Source organism: Callithrix jacchus, chromosome 9 (genome assembly GCF_049354715.1).
Source record: "Callithrix jacchus isolate 240 chromosome 9, calJac240_pri, whole genome shotgun sequence".
NCBI classification, from domain to species: domain Eukaryota; kingdom Metazoa; phylum Chordata; class Mammalia; order Primates; family Cebidae; genus Callithrix; species Callithrix jacchus.
Window position 1 is genome coordinate 9,599,683 of NC_133510.1, and position 23,501 is coordinate 9,623,183.

At 41.5% G+C, this 23,501-nt stretch overlaps 1 protein-coding gene across 3 annotated transcripts in view; it reads left to right on the forward strand.

Moving 5' to 3' along the window:
* GRIN2B (glutamate ionotropic receptor NMDA type subunit 2B) overlaps positions 1-23,501 on the forward strand; it is a 435,739-nt gene that overhangs the window by 308,579 nt on the left and 103,659 nt on the right. For all 3 annotated transcript variants that reach the window (XM_035255286.3, XM_035255288.3, XM_054237956.2), the window contains exon 5: positions 7,170-7,284. In XM_035255286.3, the coding sequence (XP_035111177.1) occupies positions 7,170-7,284 (115 nt within the window). The remainder of the gene's footprint in view (positions 1-7,169; positions 7,285-23,501) is intronic.

Here is a 23,501-nt window from a genome sequence, read left to right on the forward strand (position 1 = left end):
GAGGAAAGAGAGCTTAAATAACTTGCAAGACCACATCGCTTCAGAACTGGTGGGTCCGGGATTTGAGTGGAGACTGTGACTACCACATTGTTTAAGAACAGTCTCTCATTCTTAAACACCTCGCTACACTCCCTGTTGCAGTATGAGTACATACGCGTGTTATAGACACTGTATCCTTTCCCTCTTAACCTACTGTCTCTCCCCTTTATTTTCTTTCTATTCGCCTCTCACCGCTAAGCATTTTGGGGCATTGTCCAGATTTTTTTTCATTCATTCTAGTGACGATATCTTACTAATGAGAATGAGCGCCTCCATTTCATCCCAGGTGAACCCGTAGGTAAGTCTACAGGGCATTGTTCCCTTAGCCATGGCCTGCCGCACTGACCCTGCTTGGTGAAAGGCGGTGCAGATAGGAGGCTGTCACAGCTGGTGACAGAGCTCCTCAGAATTCTCATTGACTTGATAATGGGTCGAAGATAGCATCTTTCTCGAGGGAGGTTAATGTTCTCTTCCCTCTCATATCCATTCTCCCCTGTTTTCTTTCGTTTCGGATTAAACTAATTCATGGTATTCAGTGGTGAAACAGAATCCAGGCAATAGCTCTCTGAAATTTTTTATTGTCGAGGGGGCTGGAAATACTTTTTCTTCATAATAGATGGTGAATTTACACATTTCCACTTACACCTCAGATGAGTTCAGTTCAGCCCAAACTACTAAGGGGGTTAAAGCACATTTCTCACCACCAGTAGGAGATAAGATGTATATTAAATTTGTATCAGTCACTGTTCAAGATACTTTAATATCTCATTAACTTAACACCACTAATTTAGAATTTAAATAACTATGATATGAACTAGCCCAAACTTGAACATTTTATGATTTGTGAAGAATGGTTTGCAAAATAAATTAATGGTATAAACACCATTTCAGAGAAAATGTTTAATCCACTGGAAGACAAACTATTTTAAACCCATCTCAAGTAATCATAAACTAATATTACAGTCTGCTCTTTAAATTAGTTATCCCTGAGCCTCTCTACAAGATATCATTTTGCCTAAATAAGAGAAAAGGACAGCTCAGGCAACTGGCATTTCTAATTATATTGTCCAACCACAGAGTTTAATATTTTTCTATATGAAATATCTCAAAGGAAGCATTTAAAACTTCTTCAAATCTTTCTTCCTCAAAAAGAGGACACTGTTGACTAGATTACAGTAATCTTGCCTGCCATGTTGACCTCACTCAAGTGGATTAACATTTGGATTTATTTTGATAATTATGAATTTCTCAGCTGGGAAAAATTCAGAATTTCTATGTAGTCTGTCCAAACTAGAACACTGAAAATCTAATTTATAAATATATTTGCCTCTTTTCTCCAATACTGGTCCCTAATTAGGTAGCCTTTAAAAGTTTTCAATTTCGGCCAGGCGCGGGCGGCTCAAGCCTGTAATCCCAGCACTTTGGGAGGCCGAGGCGGGTGGATTATGAGGTCAAGAGATCGAGACCATCCTGGTCAACATGGTGAAACCCCGTCTCTAATAAAAATACAAAAAATTAGCTGGGCACGGTGGCGTGTGCCTGTAATCCCAGCTACTCAGGAGGCTGAGGCAGGAGAATTGCCTAAACCCAGGAGGCGGAGGTTGCGGTGAACCGAGATCGCGCCATTGCACTCCAGCCTGGGTAACGAGAGCGAAACTCCATCTCAAAAAAAAAAAAAAAGTTTTCAATTTCACTATTTCTAATCCTGTGGGAAATTGTTTCTACTGTTTCTTACGGATATATTAGCAGATATTACTTTTTAAAAATGTAGTGCTTGTAAAATTTTTTAAAAAAATCTAGTGCTTGTAAAAACATACAGGGTAAAGTAAGTATTGTGGTTCTAGGGGTGTTGGTTGGCTGGGAAAATTCTGGCAGAGCTCCTTCGGGTGCCTCCTGCTCAGGGCACTCTTCTAAATCATTGCTGTGGGTATCAACATGGTGCAGTAGATGAGCCTGGAGTGGCATGGCCAAAGTCAGAGAGACAGAAGGGCTTTTTAACCTCAACCTGATCCCATTAAGCTCACTGTGGTGTGACTGTGGCCATATAAAGCAAATGTATCGGCTCTGAGCCCATCAGGATTCTGAGGCTCTTTCTCAACAAGCAGGCAAGCAGATAGACTAATCATCTAAGAGATTTTGTTTTATGCAGTCCATATTAGGGATTTATATAGTCCAGGACATGCAGTGTGATGCAAAAATGCTAATATGCACATCTGGAGCTCTGTGGAACTGATTTCACTTCAGCTGGTGATCATGAAAAGACCCTGAGATGAGAATTGCAAGGCTCTGGTCCTGAACAGACAGGTCACCTTGGGAAAGTCGTTTTGCATCTTGGGACCTATTTTCTCCTTTCTAAAATGAAGTTTCTCAATGGATAATTTCTAAGTTCTCTCATAGTTCTAGCAATGTGAGATTCTGTGTAATATTAGAACTGTATGAGGCAGACCATCTGGTTTCTTGAGGTTCAAACTACATTCTAGAGACAAATCAAGCAACTTAAAATGTATGTGTGTGTGTGTATACACACAACACACTGCATGTCCCTGTACATACACACACACACACACACACACACACACACACACACACACACACCCAACCTCGATGGTACTTCCAAAGGATTCTGGTCTGATGGGCAGAACTTCTGAGTTTGGCTGCCATGCAAAGCAAGGCTTTCTGTCTGTGTACTTGAGGATGACATGTTTGGAAAGAAATAGAATAGCTATGACATCTCTTAATCTTAATTATAATTTAATAATTTACCCAGGATTCACACATGGAAGTTTTGGGGTTCTAATTAATATTAAAAATTGACAAAGTACAGCCAGATCCAAGGGTAGTTGGATATTTTCAGGTCTATGGAAAGTTAAATTGATTAATATAACCATTTGACCTAGTTTAGCCTCCATATGTGGAAGCCAATCTTCATTTTTCAGATGTTATTTCATTGATCATTGAGTCCTGCTAAAATGTAGTTATCACACTTATTCACTGAGGTTTAAAATCAAGCAAATTTCTTGCCTTTAGATACTAAAATCATGCTAATATGCTCTTTTTCTTAACTTTTTTTATTAAATGACCTTATATTTGTTCAAATTTTATAGAGTTTTTCTATCCAGTCTTTCATTTAATCATCACAACAGCCTTCTCTGATAAGCTGGAGGTGAAACGCTGTCTCCATTTTAGAGAAGAATATCTGAGATTCAGGTGCCAAGATCACATGTCTAGAAGTGACCACACCCCCAGTTATTTTTTCACACTTTTCATTACCAGTGAATGGATGGGTTTGTTCTGCTATTCAAAGGGCATCTTGCTCAAGGCTGGTATATATTTGCAAGCTCCTCACTAATGGCTAAATGTCCTTATACCACAAGAAATTACTCAGAAAAACACAGTGTGAATGATTAATCTATATGCTGCTGACAGAAATGAATGATGAAAGGATACTTTGGAGAAGAATATTCCATGTATTGTCATAAAATTTTATTAATGTTTTTGATAAGTGTAAACTATGTGAGGAGTGCTTAAGAAGATAAAATGAACTTACAGAGCTGGACGGGGGGAGCACCACAGACAAGGAACAGCTTCTAAGGAAAATCAAAAGGTGCTGGAAGTGGAATAACCAGAGAAATGTACAGACCAGTTACACTGCCCATGAGTGGGATTTATTTTCTGCAAGTTCAAATTTCTCAACTTATACACCCAATTCAAGGCTGCCCCCTTCAAAGGAGTCGTCTTGAGAAGCTGTATAGTTATTCCACTGATAGTGCTTATTAATTGAATTATTTCTGGAACTTCTCTTTTACAATTGCCTTCAGAAATAGATACTTTCCTTTAAATATTCTTAATGGTGTTTTAGATAAAGGCAGAATTATTCAGCACAATGTCTGATGAAAAGGTGGATGCTTAAGGCGGATAATTCATTTCCCTCCCATTCTTCTTCTTCCTTATCCCTCTCTCCTCCATCTCTCTCTTCCCTCCTCCCACCTTTCCTCTTTCTTTCCTTCCTCTTTCCTTTTATTCCTTTCTTTTTCCTTATTTCCTTCTTCCCTTCAAAATAGGTGAGATCAAATTGTTTTACATGTCTCATAAACTTTATCTGAAGACTCCAGAAATTTTTCGGAGTCTTTGTAGTAAGAATACATTTCCGAGTAAATTTTATTGGTGGTTACATTCTTGTTTGTTGATTTGAAATACCCTGTCTTGTGGTTTTGTAATTATATTATCTGCAATGAATTCTTCAGGGCTTTTGGTTAGAGTGTCATTGCAGACTATAGGAAACCTGAGTTTTAGTTTTTACACTAATGATGGGCTTAGGTGAGCAGCTCTGCACTGAGAGCTGAGGGGCAGGGCAAGGAGTGGAGCAGACTGAGGATCGAGTTGTGTTGGAGATGCTACATGGCACTGAGTGAAGGTGTCTGGAGAGAGTCTGGTATGGTAGAAAACGTGAAGCGTGGCATGTAAGAACTATGTAAAGGACTTGGGATGCTAAGCCTGATGAGAATCTGGCTGGTGTCAGGAAAAGACATGGAACTGGAGCTATTGCTTAAAATGTTACTTCTGCTCCCAGTTAGTTGTGTAACTGTCATACTGGACCCTTATTGACTCCAATAGTGATGGCATCATATCTGAAAGGCATAAGAAGAGACCCAGAGACAATGAATGAGATATAACATTTATTGGGGGAACTGAACTCACATACAAGGACAATCCAGTGGCGGTGGGCTGGGCAGGAGAACTGCTACCATTTGTAAAATGCATGCAGTTTATATAGCATTTTCATTTAGCAACGTTCATCTAAACTTTGATTTAACCCAAAACAAAGGGCTTTGATCTCCTGTATGGCCTGCATTCCAAGGGATGAACTGGGGGTTCAGATGTCCTTCACAGATTAAAAGGGGAATCTCTGGGTTGGCTCTTCCCAGATTCTTTAGCTTAGGACTCTGAACATACATTTTTCTTAGATTGTAGGGTCATTCTCAAGGCATGCTTAAGTTATTGCTGTCAGGTGCATCTGCCATATGATAACATTGGACAAATAATTTAACCTCCTTGTGCTTGTTTTTTAATCCATCAAGTTAAAATTATGGAAATAAAGGAGTTTAACAGTATTTTAAAGAGTAAAATTGATTTCATAAGGAATGTATGATGCTCTCTACATGAGAGTTCCTCATGTAGAAGGAGGATTAGACAAAGACTGTAGAATCTCTAAAGAGAAAACAGGTGTTAAAGGGTTGCAGGGGAGAAGGTTTCAGCTTTAAGTAAGAAAGAACTAAGTAGCCAGTACTGAGATGGCTACCTTGAGCCCAGAAGGTGCCATGAAAAGTTCCCCATCAGTGAAAGAATTCAGGAAGAGCTGGGAAGACCAATTTTATGATCCAGAAGGGAAGCATAAACTGTAGTAAGTGGTAGGTTAGTTGATTATTATGAAATACTCTTTCAGTTCTAAGATTCTAGAAATCACTACTCTCTTGGGGTCTTCTGTGTTCTTGATTGCATTTGTGAAGTTACACAAGACCAGGGAATGACAGACTTAAACATCCCAGGTAGTTCTGGAAGTGAGAAGTGAGCCATGAGGGTTTGGTTCATGGTGCATGGGCATCATTAGAATCACCAGAAGGATATGTATCCTAGCAACCTTGTTGTTTAACCTAATGTTAGTTGGAAGAATCAGTGAAGACTCCCAGTTTCATTAAATGACAGGACTTAAAAGAAGAATCTTTCAGCTGCCTTCTTCAGCATCCTCACTGCAATTACAAGATGCCCCTTTTGCTTCTTAGCAGGGACATGTCTCAAAAGCAACATCAGGCCCAAGGCTCCAGAGTAGCATGTCATGTGAACACAGAGATAATCATTATTGATTCCTTGGGCCATTATGGTAAAGGGACATTCATTACCATCAGTGCAGTTGCACTAATGCAGTTGTAATGAGCATGCCTTTGGGAATTCCCAGTGAGGGGACTGCTCATCAGATGACAGCAGCAGAGGGGAAAAGGGTGGGCTAAAGCAAAAGTGTCCATGAGGAATACAGTTTCATTGGTCTGACTCTAGTTACCTCCAGAGTTTCTGTTAATCTATGCACAAGTAACCAGAGCACTCTGTCAAATGCCTCTCCCTCCTTTCTTATTCCTTAGTATTTTCTGTTCCCTATACATAGAGTCATAACCCTGGTTTCCAGATGCATCCTTTCACAGCACATCCCTGCTTACTGGACTCATCTCACAACCCTTAGAAGTATGGACTTGGCAAGAACTTAGCAAGAGTTAAAGAGTCTGTGCATATCTCTGGGATAGAGACCCTAAGCTCCTACATGCCGCCTTTCTTAGCAGAAGGTCATCTTGGTACACTCTTACTTTCATTTCTTGACTCTACTGCCCCTATCCTTTAATTCACCTTTGTTTTTCAATAACAGTTGTTAGCACTTAATGAGATTCTACTATGCACCACGTCGCATGGTAAGTGGTTAACCTGCTATCTCATTTTAGCCTTACAAACCTAACTAAGTAGGTCCCTTTTATTATTCTAGTTTTTGCAGATAGGGAAAAAAGCCAAGGCTCAAAAAGGCTGAGTAATTTGCTCAGTCATACCAATGGACTGAACTTAAACCAAACACCTTTTAAACAATTTTTATCTTTAATCTTATTTTAAGTTCTGGGGTACATGAGCAGGATGTGCAGGTCGTTATATAGGTAAACGTGTGCGATGGTGATTTGCCACACCTGTCAACCCATCACCGAGGTATTAAGCCCGGCAGGCACTAGCTATTTTTCCTGATGCTCTCCGTCTCCCCACCTCCGTGCCTGCAGGCCCCAGTGTATCTTATTCCCCTCCCTGTGTTTATGTGTTCACATTGTTCAACTCCTACTTATAAGTGAGAACATGCAGTGACCAAACATCTTTTAGGTAAAATGTTTATATGATTTTTTTCAGATGATTCCTAGCATGTGAAAACTGGGATGACTCTATTGCATAATCAAATAGGAGTTCAAGGAGTACCAAGTTTGATCATGGTATCTGTATTGCTATTTGCTGGTCTGTCTCCAGCCAGCTTTCTCTGTATATACCTAACTGCCTTGTTCATGGCAGACCTTCTTCGTACTTTTAATCTTCCCTTTATTTTATCTTTACAGGTATCTGATCAATGTCACTTTTGAGGGGAGGAATCTGTCCTTCAGTGAAGATGGTTACCAGATGCACCCGAAGCTGGTGATAATTCTTCTGAACAAGGAGAGGAAGTGGGAGAGGGTAAGACAGGTCTTTGATAATTCTCGAGCAAAGTAGAGATGTGAAATTTTGCAACAATGGAAGGAAAGTGGTCCTTTGGTTTCTGTCCCTAGACCTGTGGAGCAAGGGATCAATACTTTGATACACAGGAGAAGACATTTCTCAAACGTGCATCTTCATTTTCTTGCTGTTTTGGTTCATCAGGAGATTGTTTTCTTTATGTGTTACCACTTACTATTGATAATCGCATCGCTCTCTGAACCATGACTTTGTTTTCGTGGAAGACTATGTGTGTATAATACTTGGTGAAGAAGCCGAATTAGTGGTGCAGTTCAGAAGGTGTGTCCTAGAGAGCGTCTGGGGAGCTTATAAAGACGAATTTGTGAAAAAGAAAGGTTTAGACTTACTGTGATGGAGGGATTCCCACGCAAGGCTCTGCTCAGAATCTCTTCCACTGCCAGTTGATCACAGTGTTTGAAATTCTACCATCAGAAATTAATTTATGTGGGCACCAGACTGTGTAGGTCCAATTCCCAGCTCTATTTAGGATCTTAAACAAATCTTTTCACTACTTGGTGCCTCAGTTTTCTCATCCATAGAATGGAAATAATAATAAAAGTACCACAGGTATGAGGATTAAGTACATGTGAAGTGTTGAGTACATGGTAAGCACTCAATTCGTATCAGAATTTTCATTATTCCAGATTCTCAGTTAAATACAAATATTACTGAGAGTAATGTCATCACCGCTTTTTCTCCAAATATGTTCTACAGTGCTCTTGTCTCGCAAGACATTTTGCTGAAAAATAGTTTTACAGATAAATGAAGTTGGGAGAGGCTACCTGCTGTTTCTCACTCTAGGAGAGTAAAACATACTAACCCTTGAAAGTTCAGAGGTGTCTTACGAGAAAGAAACATTTAATTTTATTTAGAATGGAACTTCCCAAAATTATTCTACCTCGAGACCTCCTTGTTCATCATATTCATATTCTGTGAAAACATGTTGGGAAACTGCTTTAACGCAACTTCCACAGATTCCATGGGCCAAGTGGCTGAGAACAGGCTTCAAAATGTTAGCATGGTTCTACCTAGAATGGAAATTCACTGATATCTTTCTAGAGAGTTACCAGGAAGTGAGGCCAGAGATAAACTTCCTGAAATTCACAACCTCATCACAGAGAGCCCTCAACAGTTAGTTATGTGAACGTGTGAACGCTCGCCCAAGAAACTAGGTATGTAAGTCTCAGGCAGTAGAATCCAAGACGTAACTCGTTAAGCTGAAAGACCTCAATCTATCATGCATTTTCTCTTATCAGATAGCACATAACTATAAGGCTTAAATGATGCCAGCTTTTTATTATAATTATTATTATTATTTTGAGACAGGGTCTCATTCTGTCACTCAGACTAGAGTGCAGTGGTGCTATCATACCTCACTGCAACCTCAAAATCCTGGGCTCAAACTGTCCTCCCACCTCAGCCTCCCAAGTAGCTGGGATTATAGGCATGCACCACTGGACAACTTTTAAATTTTTTGTAAAAATGAGGTCTCACTATGTTGCCCAGGGTGGTCTTGAACTCCTGACCTCAAGTGATCCTTCTGTCTCAGCCTCCCAAAGTGCTGGAATTAGAGGCGCGTGCCACCGCACCTGGCCTGCCTGACGTTCTTGGTTCAAGTTGCCCTCCCTCCACGGAGTTATCATTTGTTCAGAAATGGTTGTTCCCTGTGCTTCTACTCTTCACTCCAGTCAAGCTGCTTTCACTGCTGCTGTGGAGACGTCACAGTCTAAGAAGTGTTCTGGACTCCTCATGTATAACAGGCACTTCTGTCTGTCTCCGAAAGAGGTGCTATTAATAACCGAGGCTTCATAGGTGGCTCATAAGATGTCCAGAGGAGGCAGCTTTTTTGCACTAGGCCCACAATTACTGTCTCAAGCAGGAGGAGGCGTCTCACAACTGCCTTTTCTTTTTTTTTTTTTTTTCTGTTTTTTTTTTATTGCATTTTAGGTTTTGGGGTACATGTGCAGAGCATGCAATACAGTTGCATAGGTACACACATGGCAGTGTGTTCTGTTTGCTTTCACCCCTTCACCCACATTTGGCGTTTCTCCCCAGGCTATCCCTCCCCACCTCCCCCTCCCACTGGACCCCCCTTTTCCCCCCAATAGACCTCAGTGTTTAGTACTCCCCTCTCTGTGTCCATGTGTTCTCATTTTTCATCACCCGCCTATGAGTGAGAATATGCGGTGTTTCATTTTCTGTTCTTGTGTCAGTTTGCTGAGGATGATGTTCTCCAGATTCATCCATGTCCCTACAAACGACACGAACTCATCATTTCTGATTGCTGCATAATATTCCATGGTGTATATGTGCCACATTTTCCCATTCCAGTCTATCATCGATGGGCATTTGGGTTGATTCCAGGTCTTTGCTATTGTAAACAGTGCTGCAATGAACATTCGTGTGCATGTGTCCTTATAGTAGAACGATTTATAGTCCTTTGGGTATATACCCAGTAATGGGATTGCTGGGTCAAATGGAATTTCTATTTCTAAGGCCTTGAGGAATCGCCACACTGTCTTCCACAATGGTTGGACTAATTTACACTCCCACCAAGAGACACCACTCACCATCAGGTCATACTGACTCCTCTTCCTGAGTCTGCGATCTGAGACCTGTGCCCTCAACCCCTTTCCAGAACTAGCCCCTCCTTCTTAGTGTTTGGATGCCTTCCCTTACAATTCTACTTTTATTCTAGATCTTGAATTTATTCTTTACTTTATGTATGATCTAAGAACTGTGTGATGATTTTTTGAGTGGGCCTCCTCGTCCCTGGCCCCTGTCTTTACCCCTTCAGATCAGTCCAAACTATGGCTGCCAGAACGAGTTTCCTGAAGCACAGCTCTGATTGTGATGTTCTTTCTCTGCCCAAAGCCCACTGGAGCCTTCTGTGGTTTATAGACTCGGGATAGACTTTATCTGTTCTTGCATTCAAGGCTCTGGTCTACCTTCTGAGTCTTCCTTCTCCTCACGATTTCCTGTCTCACAATTGAGCTACCCTGGGCTTCTTTCTGTTCTGAGAATGTGCCTTTGTAGGTCCTGTTCCCTGGAACATCATGATGTTTCTTCCTAGAATGAATTACCCAATTATATAATCATTACCGTCCTTTGAAACCCAATTGAAATATTGCAGCTTCCTTCCCTCATCTTTGCCTGAGATAAAATCTCACACTCCCTTGTCCCCTGTCGATTTTGTCCATACGTCGGTGGTAGCGCCCATCACATCTGTCCCGTGTTTGAGTTGTGCGTGTCCTTATCTTATTGTGTCCCATGGCAACCTGGAAGAGCATGTTTCATAGAGCAGTTCAATAAACATTTGTAGCATGTATGAGAATCATTACGTAATAAAAGAATCCCCAAATCTATCATTAACAATCCAAGTTTATGTTTTTGCCCTTGATATGATAGCTGTTGTTTTGTGGGGAGGGGGAGGAGAAAATCTTTGTGAAGACTGAATTTTGATAGATCATTCTTTACGTGTACTGTAGGAAGTTGCTATTTAAAGGAATTCTGTGGTTAATCTTTTTGTAAGGCATTTTGGGAGGTGCTGAGATAATAGAATAGAATGCTTTCACATCCATTCGTTTAAACCAGGGAACACTTTGGAAGATAGATGTCTAGTGTTCATTGAGGTCATAGAGCCATGCAGCTCCCCAGCGTGGAGGCTCCTGTTAGGGCTGACTCGTGGGCAGGGAGGATGGCAGGAGCTCAGCATGGCTCCAGGGAATGGATGGGTTATGGTGACGTTGCATCATAGGAAGTTGCATTGGTCCTTCCACTGTTATACTTGTCCTCAGGACATCAACCTCAAGATGCCTAATGCTGCTTCAGAAGGTCCCCTGGTCCAGGGAGGATTTAGTGTCAGTGGACTCCAGGGAGGCAGGCACCAGGGTCAAGATTCTACAGGGAGGAGTCGAACACTGAACAGATGAGCAGGGGATAGGCCGGGTGAGGTGGCTCATGCCTGTAATCCCAGAATTTGGGAGGCCGAGGCGGGTGGATCACGAGGTCAAGAGATCAAGACTATCCTGGCCAACATGGTGAAACTTCATCTCTATTAAAAATAAGCTGGGCACAGTGGCTCACGCCTGTAATCCCAGCACTTTGGGAGGCCAAGACGGGTGGATCACGAGGTCAAGAGATCGAGACCATCCTGGTCAACATGGTGAAACCCCGTCTCTACTAAAAATACAAAAAAATTAGCTGGGCACGGTGGTGCGTGCCTGTAATCCCAGCTACTCGGGAGGCTGAGGCAGGAGAATTGCCTGAACCCAGGAGGCAGAGGTTGCGGTGAGCCGAGATCGCGCCATTGCACTCCAGCCTGGGTAACAAGAGCGAAACTCCGTCTCAAAAATAAATAAATAAATAAAAATTTTAAAAAATTAAAATAAAAATAAAAAAATTAGCTGGGCATGGTGGCACGTGCCTGTAGTCCCAGCTACTTGGGAGTCTGAGGAAGGAGAATTTCTTGAATCCAGGAGGTGGAGGTTGCAGTGAGCCAAGATCACACCGCTGCACTCCAGCCTGGCAACAGAGCAAGACTCTGTCTAAAAAAAAAAAAAAAAAAAATAGCCGGGGTGGAATGTGGATTTGTAGAAGAAATATGGGCTACAGACAGCACTCTCAGCCACTGGTCAGGCCACTAACTAGACGTGGGATCTGGTTTTTCCATTTTTCTACATTCTTCTTTTCTCCTCACGAAAATAATGCCGTGGGACTAAGAAGACTTCTTGGGGTCTTTCTTGTGCTGCTTCTGGGACTGGAGAATCTCCTTGTAAATAAATAGCAGATTGGAATAGAAATTGTGTGAGGGATGGAACAACCAGGAACCTGGGCTTGTTTTGAAGGGTGTGGCTCTGAGGGCATATTTGTCATTCCTGTCATTTAAGTAAGTATTTCCCCAGAAAGGCCTTTCTGATGACCCATGCCGAGACAGTCACCCAGTCACCCTAACAGTAGATTTTCATTTTCTCCATACGCTCATTATCCAGCCTCCTGTGTGCTTGTTCATTGGCTCTCTTCACACCAGGATGGATGCTTCCTGGGGGCAAGGAGCTTGCTCACCTCTATAATTCGGACCCTTCGGAAGGGCGCTGGCCTCCAGTGTCTGGACCACTTAATAGATAATTGCTAAATAAATGAAGAATCGCTAGGCTTGGTCTGGAGTGAGCCACCCCAGTGGCAGGGAAGGACTTGGGGGAATCTTCAGGGAGTCCCAACTCCCAGTGGAGTCATACATGCCTGGCCAGTTTTTACCAAGGCATCTCAGGTCAAGGAAGGTTAACCTGTTGGTGTGAACCATGGGCTAGGACTTCCCAATGTTCCTTCAGGTTCCTAAAGGTAGTCCCAGTGCTACAGTCTTGCACATTTCGTTCCCTTGGAAAGACTTGGAGTCAACACAACATAGTCTATGGTTTTGGAAATCAGAAAGAACTGAGTTCAGTTCCCCATGTTGCCACTTATCAGCTGGTGACCAATACTACCCAAGTCTATTTCCGTCTTGTAAAATAGGGTTTTATATAAGGATGTTGTAAAGATTCAAAGAGGTTTTATAGTCAAACATCAGTGAAAAGTCACTGGGACAGTCAGTATCCAACAAATGTTAATTGGTAGTCAGTACCCTCCTTGTGTAATTTTTTAAGGTAATATTTGCACATGATAAAAAATCAAATGGCACAAAAGAGTACTCAGTGAAAACAAAGTCCTCTTCTCATCTCCAACCCTGAGTTTTCCTCTCCAGAGCAATGCTGTTCCCATCTCTGAAATCCTCTCCAGAGCAATTGTTGTTGACAAATTTCTATGTACTCTCTGAAAATACTCCAGACATTTTACAGATTTGATACATTTACCCAACCTCCTTTAATGAAAAGTGAACAGCATCTGCTCTTGTGAACCTTTAATGGGATCCTATGTAAGGAAATCCTAGGCACCTTAGGGGGCCAGAATAGCAAAGAGATCTCTGGATCAGAATTTGATTCACAGAAAACCAAGAATGTCTCTCTGGTATGTAGCAATGTGGGGAAGGACATTTAAAAAGGAATATTGGGCTGCGCGCACACACCACACACACACACACACACACACACACACACACACACAGCATGGTGAGTTGGAAAGGGCAGGCAATGGTGAAAAAATCATTGTGTGCAGAATGGGCTCATTTGTAAGGCTCCTAAGTGGGGGACAGCTGCATAAACTTGCTTTAAAAATAGTCTGGCACATAGATGCAGTTCCAACAATCCTTTAGGCTCTGTCTCTATCAGAGCCTCTCATGATTTGCTTCATTGCTACTGCTCTCTGCTTCCATTTAATCGTTCCTAAAATGGGGATAATAAAAATGAAATGCAGTGGGGGTGTGCTCTGAGTAATGACTTCAAGAAATGATGATGGTGCATTTTTAGGCTGGAAGATGTAAACAGACCTTAAAGGGACTGTCTGGGTCAGAATTAAAGGAGAATATGTAAGATTTGTATCTCTGCTTATCTTTTCCAGAAAGAGACAAGAGGGTGTTTTATAAGCCCACTCCCTCTTTTCTGCCTCCACCCACCAGAAAACTCCCTTCCTTATGTAGATTAAAAACATTTTCAGTTTGTGTGGATCATTCCCTGGACTCCCGAAACCTGTTTCCATCTATGGCTTTCAACCCTGAGATGTCACAGCCACATCCACCAGTGGAGAGGCTAGAAATGAAAGTGCTTGTCACGCAGTGTTGGACCCATGATAGTACTTAGGAATTAATGGATGGATCAATGGGAGAGGAATGCAACCAGACTGAGAAAAGGGAGACCCCCCTCCCCAAGAGCTGAAGCAGTGACAACATAGTGAGACAGAATGCTCTGCCAGTATCTGCAGCCTGGAATAAATAAGACAGGCTGAGGGACACTGTGTCTCTGGTGACCTCGTGTCCAGGAGGTAGCACCAACTCCAAGGTATGGAGGCGCTGTGATCCTCCCCTCCGAGGACTATGGTGATCATAGTCCACAGTGATCAAATCCGTGTTGATACAAGAGAGGTCAGTCACTACTGTGGCTGATATTACTTGAAAGCTTTTCACTGACAAAATATACAGCCCCTCCATCCCTGCTCATGCACACTCACTCATTCCAAAAAAACTGGTAGACAGTTCATGAACCTAGGAACCACATGTGTGTGCCTCTCCACTCTATCTCTGTGCCCAGCATGGTGTGAAACATCACTGAATAGACCAGCAAATGCAGTGCTGGTGACTGCCCAGGCACAGCTGGGTAGACTGTGTTCCACCTCCCAACCTCAGGGGAGAAGCCAGGGAATATTCATGTGCTCTCCAGGCTCTACAGAGGGCATCTAAGGGGGTGAAACAGAAGCTCCTCGTGGCAAGGATGTTTGTTCGGGATCTCCTGATACCACCATTTGACAACATGCTATTTTTACTGACTTTGAACTGAGGACTAATATGCATCATTGGATTAAGGGATTAGAAGGCGGGATCCATGGAGAAAGGCTGTGGGAATTGGGGTTGGTAAGGGAAAGGAAAAAAAGGCAATGAGGTGATGACTTATTCTCTTAAAATGTATGAAGAATTATTGTACCAAATGTGGAGATCAGCTGTTCACTTTCTCCTCTGAGACAGAACCAGAGTGAGTGGGCTTAAGATCAAGCAGAGAGGGTTTATATTCGCTATAGGGAGAATTCCTTAATAGAGAGAAGTGTTGAGTACTGGATCTGTTAGCAACACCGGGGGATGACTTTGAAAGTCCTCAGAATTGTATATGTCCTTGTTTCTCTGTAATGTACAGTCTTGTGCAAGCAAGAATACATGAACTAAATGGCTTACCCTCCCCATCTCCCCACCTCCTCACCCTCTCCTTCCCACCTCCCCTCCCTTTCTTCTTTATTCCCCTTCTTTCTCTTTCTTTTACCTTCTTCATTCTCTCTTTCCTTCTCACACATAATTATTAAGCACCTACCATGAGCCAAGGACTGCCCCCACAAATTTGTATCGTAGCTTTCCCGATGGCTGGGAAAAACAAAACAAGTACATTGCAATAAAAAAGGTGCTCGTTGTGACATTTCACATTTCTCTAAACTAAGGCGATTTTTAAATCTTACTATTTGATACGGTCTAACATTGGCTTGATGTTTCATGTTGCTTAGTAAGTAAAGACTTGGCTAATCTGTATTTTACTTATGACAGTGACACAGAGGGGCCACTGGATTACATATTTTGTTGTGTTTTTCTGAGTTGTGATTATTGCAGACCCTCACATCCAGGTGTTGCCTTGTTCACTGAGCTCTGAGAGCCCTGGCCCATCCTGTTTGCCTACACCATTCCGTAGGGTTCCAGAAAGAGATTACGGGGGGCAGCCATGGAGAGGAGGACGTAGAGGTGTGCTGATCATCCCCGAAGTCTCAGCACTGCTGTAGGTTCAGTCCACAATGTCAAGTCGCTACTCCCACGCACATTTATGAAATAATTCAAAGAGAAGAGCGGGATGTATTGGGGGAATAGACTTTGGCATATCACTTCAGAAAGGCTGGTTGTCGTCCAGTGCCTGTCATCAGCCACTGAATGAAAAGGATAAAAGAACAAGATAACCTTGGTTGACTTTACTTTTGAAACCTGTACATGCTGATGGGGAGAGAAAGCAGAACTGAACCGAGAGACTGAAGAACTGCTGGCTTAACCTTGGCTTAAGGAATCACAGTGAAAAGGAAAGTGTCCCCCAAGCCAAAAGATGGCTTTCATCCATCTCGTTGAAATGTTATTGAGATTTTTATTTCATGACAGTTATCTGTGGTTGGTCCCTGAGTCGTCTACACTGTTTCTTCGAATTTCTAGGATGTAAAGCTTTTCCAGTACTGGTATTGAAGAAGAAACAGTGGTAGAGACATGAGAAAATTCTATGTTTATATCCAGGTTAAAAACAACACTTAAGGTTTTCTTATTCTGTAGGTAATTAGTGTCTATTAAAGACATTTGAGGGGATAAAATAAAATTTACTCATATCTGCACCTGTAAAGAATTAGCAGTTATGTTTTTAAATTTCTTTCCAGTGCTTTTTTCTGTGCATTCTATGTGTACATTATAATACAATACGGAACAATACAACAGAATTAGGATCTTAATGTATAGTTTGCAATCTACTTTCTTCTCTTCCCAGGATATTGTGGGCATGTTCCTTTTATATTAAATATTATTAAAAAGTATAAAATGTAATGCCTAATATTCTACTGTAAGATTATAGCATCTTCTTCAGACTGGTTCCCTATGATTAGACATTCATATGCATGTTGAATAGAAACTCTGGTTCTCATATGAAAATAATTTCAGAGGTGGGCTAACTTCGATGCCGTAAGATTGCTTTTTAAGGTAAGAAGATTTGGCAATTTTTTTTCTTATCCAATGTCCCTAAATGTGACAAATGAAAACCCTTAATTTGGGAATTGCTGGGTTTATGTCGATTCAGCAACAACCAGGGGACATGTGTGCAGCCTGGGTGGAAGACTCCCCTTTGTTATTTCTGGTCTACAAGAAATCCCAGAGGGTTTTCTCTTTTTGATCTTCTCATACAGTGCACTGCCTTCTAACTTTGCCGAGAAGTACATTTCTTGTCTTTAGTAGTTACGTCGCGGAGAGTGGGGTTGTCCATGTCTGTCTGCATTTTTCATCATATTGGTTTCATTTTCTTGAAAGTTGAAGGCTTGTAAATTTCAGGCTCATGTTCCCGAGGAGTCACACGACTCCTGCTCTGTCTGACATCCTTTCCAGAGCTGTTTCTATTCTTTGGTTCATACATGACTCAGAAAGGAAAAAGAAATGCCCTTCTTTCACCAGTAGGGATAGAACATGGCTGACTTGCTGTTATAGCAGTATACTATAAAAATACCTTAACATATTTTTCACCAAACAAGCTACTTCGTGCATGCATTAATAGCACATTGACTTTAGCTAAGACCTGAAGTTTGACATTAAAGCTATAACATCTGATTTTCCTTCATATGCAAGCATTCCTTTAATGATCTAGCACCCGAAGATCTTATGCTTTGAATCTTTCCTCCAGTGATGATGGATTTGTATCAGCTATGCACAGTCTCTCTCTCTATAATACCTATTTATGAGAGCTGGCCAGGAACAGGGTAGAAATAATTCATGTATACAGGAAGAGAAGCTTGACCTTGGCATGTTAACTCTGCCAAGCAGAACGTGGTACAAAAACTTTAAAGGAAGTATTGGTCAACAAAGAAGTACATTTTTAAAACAACAAAAGCTATTAATGAAAAGCATGGACATAAATTTCCCACTGCAGCCATAGCATTCAGATTATTCAGGGTGTTTTATAATTTTCTCTATGATGATTATTTCTGATCATAATTCTGTAAGCCTCTTAGGTGACTCTGACAGAGATGCCTTAAGGTGGCTTGTGTGGGGGCTTTCCTACTTTCCTTCCACCCGCCCTCTCTGTCCTGTGGCCAAGTGTCTTCCACTGTCATACAGGTGACCCACTGCTGGTTTTACAGGCTTCCAGGTCTTCGTTCTGTCAGCTAACTGTTCTGAAGTTTTAAACTTAAAGCAAATCTCTGCCAGGTGAATGGTGAGAAAGAAAGTACGACCGTGGGAGGAGAAGAGTGCACGTAGAAGGCATTGGTTGGGGAGGCAATGATAGACCTCGAGGGGCAAGAAACCCGCGCTCCGCTGCCCCATTCTCCAGATGCACGCCACGTTTCTGCTCACACCAAACTTCCGGCGGACACCTCTCCACGTTTTTCTAGCCCAAGCGTTTGGTGTCAGGTGTGATATCTTCTGAAGTCATCATCTTTGGCTACTCCTGAAATAATATGTACTAGTTTTTCTTCATCCCATAGGAAAGGAAGTTTGCTTGGCAAAAGAACAGAATATTCCCTTTGAGGTAAAGTTCGTAGTGGATGTTTAAAACACCTTGGTATTCTCTTTATAGAAAAGTGAACACAAAATTCCATTTTCTCTATGGGATCTGGGAGAGACATATAAATGCTTGGGCAGTCTAGTCTGAGATTACGGGACATTAGGAAGATTTAGCCATGAATACATCTGGCTTTTATGTAACACTTCATTAGCAATGCTGTTAATGGACAAATTTAGCATATGTGATCCCATTTTGGTTCCTGTTAAAACTTTGACATATACTCGTACGTATAAATAAATTGAGGATCAGAGAGGTCACATGATTCTCCCAAAGTCACACAGCTAAGGAGTGTGGCAGAGCTGGGTGTAGACATTTACGCCCGGCTGTTTGTGTCCCGTGTGCTTTTTGCTTGAACACATGGAGTTTAAGAGTACAGCTAGACTAGTGGGATCAAAGTGTAGCAATGTCAGTGGGGATAAATTCATAGACTAGAGGACAAGTCACACTATGGAAATATGCATACCCTGCTACTTGAGTTTTAAAACTACATGTTAAGAAATGGTCCAGTATCTGGAGTGGAGATGGGTGTGTGGAGGCTGGTTAGACTAGACTGTGACTGGTTATTTCAGTGTAGCATTTTTCAGTGATTAGCATAAATAGGAGGAAGAAAGATAAGAGATGGATAAAGTTTTCTTGTATCTTTCTATACTTTTCCTGTTGTCTCCCTCCCTCCCTCCCTCCCTCCCTCCCTCCCTCCCTCCCTCCCTCTCTCTCTCTCTCTCACACACACACACACACACACACACACACACACACACACCCCTCTCTTTTCAGTTAAGAACACAGAACGTATCTCTTCAAGTTGTGAGGAAAGAACATGTTTCTTTGACTAACAAAGGCCATAACTACCTACGAAAACAGCTGTCTAAGTCCTCATTGCATGGAAGGGATTTTCGAGGAAACAGTCATCTTCTGAATTAAAAGCTCTTCTAAAATCAACCATCACGGCAGTGGCACCATAGTCCTGCAGCCCCATTGATCAGACATCTGTTGGAGGTGCAGAGAAATGTCAAAACACTGAGGGGAATTTAAAATAGCTGACCTACAAAAACAGCTCTTAAATCTTAGTAGGACAGTGACATGAAAATTTAACTGCTTTATTTGAAACACAAGCAACCAAATATTTTATGAACTCAACTAGCTAAGGGAGAGGAGTTTTGAGATCTTACATAAAATGAGACAAACTAAACTGGATTCATTAAGTTAAAAAAATATGTATATGAAAGAAAAATTAGGAACAAAATTCAGCAATAAGAACATAGATCTTCAAATTCATCATTGCTGCGTCAATGTTTCCTCACAGGTGGCTGTGAATTTCAACTGTAGTATATGAGTTAATTCAGGAGGGATGAGTATTTTTTTGTTTAAATAATCATCTATTTATTTTTATAGTTATCTTCAACTTTTGGCAAGTGGGGCAACTTACATTTATAGTAATGATATGAAATTTTTTAATACATGTATTTTGAAAGGAAGATTATTTCAAGAGTTAGTGTAGGTAGTACACAGATGTGGCAGAATTGTTACAGTATTACTTGAACGAATGAAATTTGGGAAGCATTTCCACAGGGCAGAGTTGTTCCTCCCCAACCTGGCCTCGAAACCATGGTGTTTGAGGCTGACCACCCTTCCCTTCCCCTTTCCTGCTCACCTCTCTGCATTCAGGCTCCATGCCCCATGATTGCAACTCACCGTTCCCCAACACCTCTCGTGCTCTTATGCCTTAGGCCTTGGCTTATGCTTTTCTCTTGACCTTGGATTCTTGAGCTTGTCTTTTGACACACAATTTAAAAACCAAGAGGCACCATGTTTTGGTCACCTCTGCCCAGCTCAGTGATTTATCCCAATAAATTTAAATAGATGTTGCTTTCCCTTTCTGTGCTTTTGTTTCTTCATCTGTAAAATGAGGATTATAATAGCATCTGTCTCAAACTGTAAAGTTTTAATTATTTTAAAGCTGTGAAGTGACAATTCATGTAAAATTCTTAGCACACTATCTGACATGTAGCACGTGCTACTGACAGGTTCACTATTATTTTACTCGAACAGGTTTTAAACCAATGATAATACAAATGAAATTAGATTCTAAAAAAAAAAAAAACAGGAAAATGGAACGGTTGATAATACTTAACTACACAAAGACAAACACAAACTAGTTGAGTTTTGGCCTTAGTCACTAACAGGAAGAAACTAGAAAACAGCATGCAAATTTTTCATGTGTTTAGTTATAAATTGGGAATGAGCAAGCTTTTTTTCCTTCATTCTAAAATGACTTTTTGCACAGATTTTTAAAAGATGAGTCTTAGTTAATAATAAAATACTGACAGAGTCTACAGGCTAGTACAGCAGCCCGTGCTGGGGCTATCCTCAGAAATCAGGGGATTGAAACCCCCTCAGTTTTGATTCTCAGTAACCAGTAAATTACAACCAAAAGACATTAACCGATAATCACAGTTTATGAAACCTTGTAGTGCATCCTCGTGCTATTGGATCTACTTGGGTTTTGTTTCATTGTCATCAACCACCACATTGTGGTATCTTAAAGAACTGCCAATTTTCCCGTTATGTCTTCTTTATTCTGCAGAAGATAGATTGGCTCATAACCATTTAAGAAATTCCTTCCACAAGGAAAAGTGGTTTAATGTCAAAAGGCATGCCCATAGTCATGGCTGAACATAAAGGGGATGGTGGTGAAATGATAGGTGTGGGGAGTGGTGATGATCTTAACAATGGACACCCGAAGAGCATTTCACTGTTTACATCAGAGGTTCTCAAAGTGTAGCCCCTGGACCACCAGCCTCAGCATCCCCAGGGAACTTATCAGAAGTACAGCTTCTCAGCTTCCACACCAGAAGTCCTAGGGATGAGGCCTAGGAATCTGAGGTTTCACCTATAAAATATAGGGGCAGCTGATCACACGCATTTCCTTTTCACAAGGAGATGTATCTACTTAATAGATATTTAAGGCTTCCACTTTGTCATTGTTCTCTGTTCTCATTTTATTTTCCAGCCATTAATTTTATAATAAAACTGAATCTTTATCCCTTCATAAAGTGGAGGACAGAGCCAGTAGCCCAGTAAGGAAAAGTTAAGGCCTGTCTCACTCACTCCAGAAGATTCTGAATTACATGATATCTTCATGTAGTTGGTTAAGACATTCTCCAACAAGAGGCCAGTTGGATTTATGCATTTGGCAAATATTTTCTGAGCCACTATTAAGGGCTGAGCACTACTCTATGTACTGGGGAAAAGGTATTGAACAAGACCAACAACTTCCCTTCCTCAAGGAGCCTGTGTCTCAGTGATTGGTGATTTATTATAAATAATAAAGATCATTTCAGATCATATACCCCTAAGGTGCCACATACCCCTAGAGACAGAGTGCGGGGGCTCTCAGCCACTTAATGCCAGCCTCAAAGGGGCTTTTGATGGATTCATCATCTTAAATAAGTTGCTAAATTTCTTCAGAGTATGTTCAGCTGCTGTCATAAGAAATTTAGCAACTTATTTAAAGTAAGAACTTTCGCAATTATGTCCATTCATCCTCTGCCTAAATTGTATACAGATACTGTGTTGAGGCTATAGGCCCACTTCCAGGCCACAGGGGAAATGTAAGTTATCTTCCATTTTTTTTCTCACTGCTAAATTTTAGAGAATAGGTATGGATTTTTATAATCTGTCACATCAGGCTATGAACATTTCAATATTTATGCTTGATTTTTCCAAAAAAATCAAGACACATTAACCTTCATTGTTTAATAAAAAGCCCATTTCGTGAGTTGCCTTCTCTAGCCTGCTGTTCTACGTGAGCCTGGCATCTTTTGGCTTTCTTTCACAGCTATTACAGAAATTATTTCACTTCCTTGTCTCCAGTTGACCCTGTAGCATCGCAATGTGATATAACACGGGACCTGGTGAGGATGTATAGGAAAGGTCATAAACTAGCAGTCAACAGACTACTTTTGGGTCTTCAACATGTTCTGTATGGCCTAAAAGATATATTTAAAGATTAAATTGGTTTCTAACATTTAAAAATTCAGATTGCCATAGGACTGCAGATTTTGGATTTCCTAAAAAATCAGAAGATGGACAGCACTGGGTTCATGTTCTGCTGGGCCCTCGTTGGATGGAATGACATGCTGTCCAGTTCAACACAGCCCCCGTAATCGTCCCACCCCTTCCATTAATTATCTACCTGGCCCCTGCAAACACTGGAGTTTGTAACTCCCAGACACAGATGAGTTGGAAACAGAGTGATTCCCTGCTTAAAATCCAAAATGGATACCTTAGAAATGGGTAGATTTAGGATGAAGGAATTGAGCGTTTACAGAGCTGACACAGCCTTTTGATGGCTCCTGCAGTTTAGCTTGGAGTCTCTAGGGGGCAGCTGCGAATTCTGAGCACTCCCTTGGAAATGCCAGCACGCTGAGCAATCCCAGTTCTGTATTGCACGGAATCTCCAGAGACACCCTGGAATTGTAGAAGGCAAAGGACGCTACTTGTCTGAAGGGTTTTCTGTTTGTCAGACAACGAAATACAGAAATACCGACTTTTAAGGCATTGAAAGGTTTTAGGCACATGAGGAGTGTGCATTTGTCTTTTTTTTCTTGGCAGAGTAACATATAATCCTAAATGAAGGAATACCTGAAAAAGCCTCATAGGCGTGAGCTTTATAGGGAATTTGAGTGATCCAAGGGCATTTACCCAGCAAAAGAAGGCTTCAACAGAGGAAAAACTCCGCTAGCTGACTAGGAGAATGAAGGAATGGGGCTGGGTAAATGAAAGAGACATGAATAGGAAACAAATTAGGAATGAAAACCCGGACAGAATAGTGCATCTTAAATGTAAGAATGGAAAACTGACAGCAATTAAAAAGTCTAAGTGGGGCCGGGCGTGGTGGCTCACACCTGTAATTCCAGCACTTTGGGAGGCCGAGGCGGGTGGATCACGAGGTCAAGAGATCGAGACCATCCTGGTCAACATGGTAAAACCCCGTCTCTACCAAAAAATTAGCTGGGCATGGTGGCGCGTGCCTGTAATCCCAGCTACTCGGGAGGCTGAGGCAGGAGAATTGCCTGAACCCAGGAGGCGGAGGTTGCGGTGAGCCGAGATCGCGCCATTGCACTCCAGCCTGGGTAACAAGAGCGAAACTCCGTCTCAAAAAAAAAAAAAAAGTCTAAGTGTAGAGAAAAAGCATGATGATTTTCAGTCATGCTATACGGATTAAACTACAGAGAGAGAGAGAGGGAGGGAGGG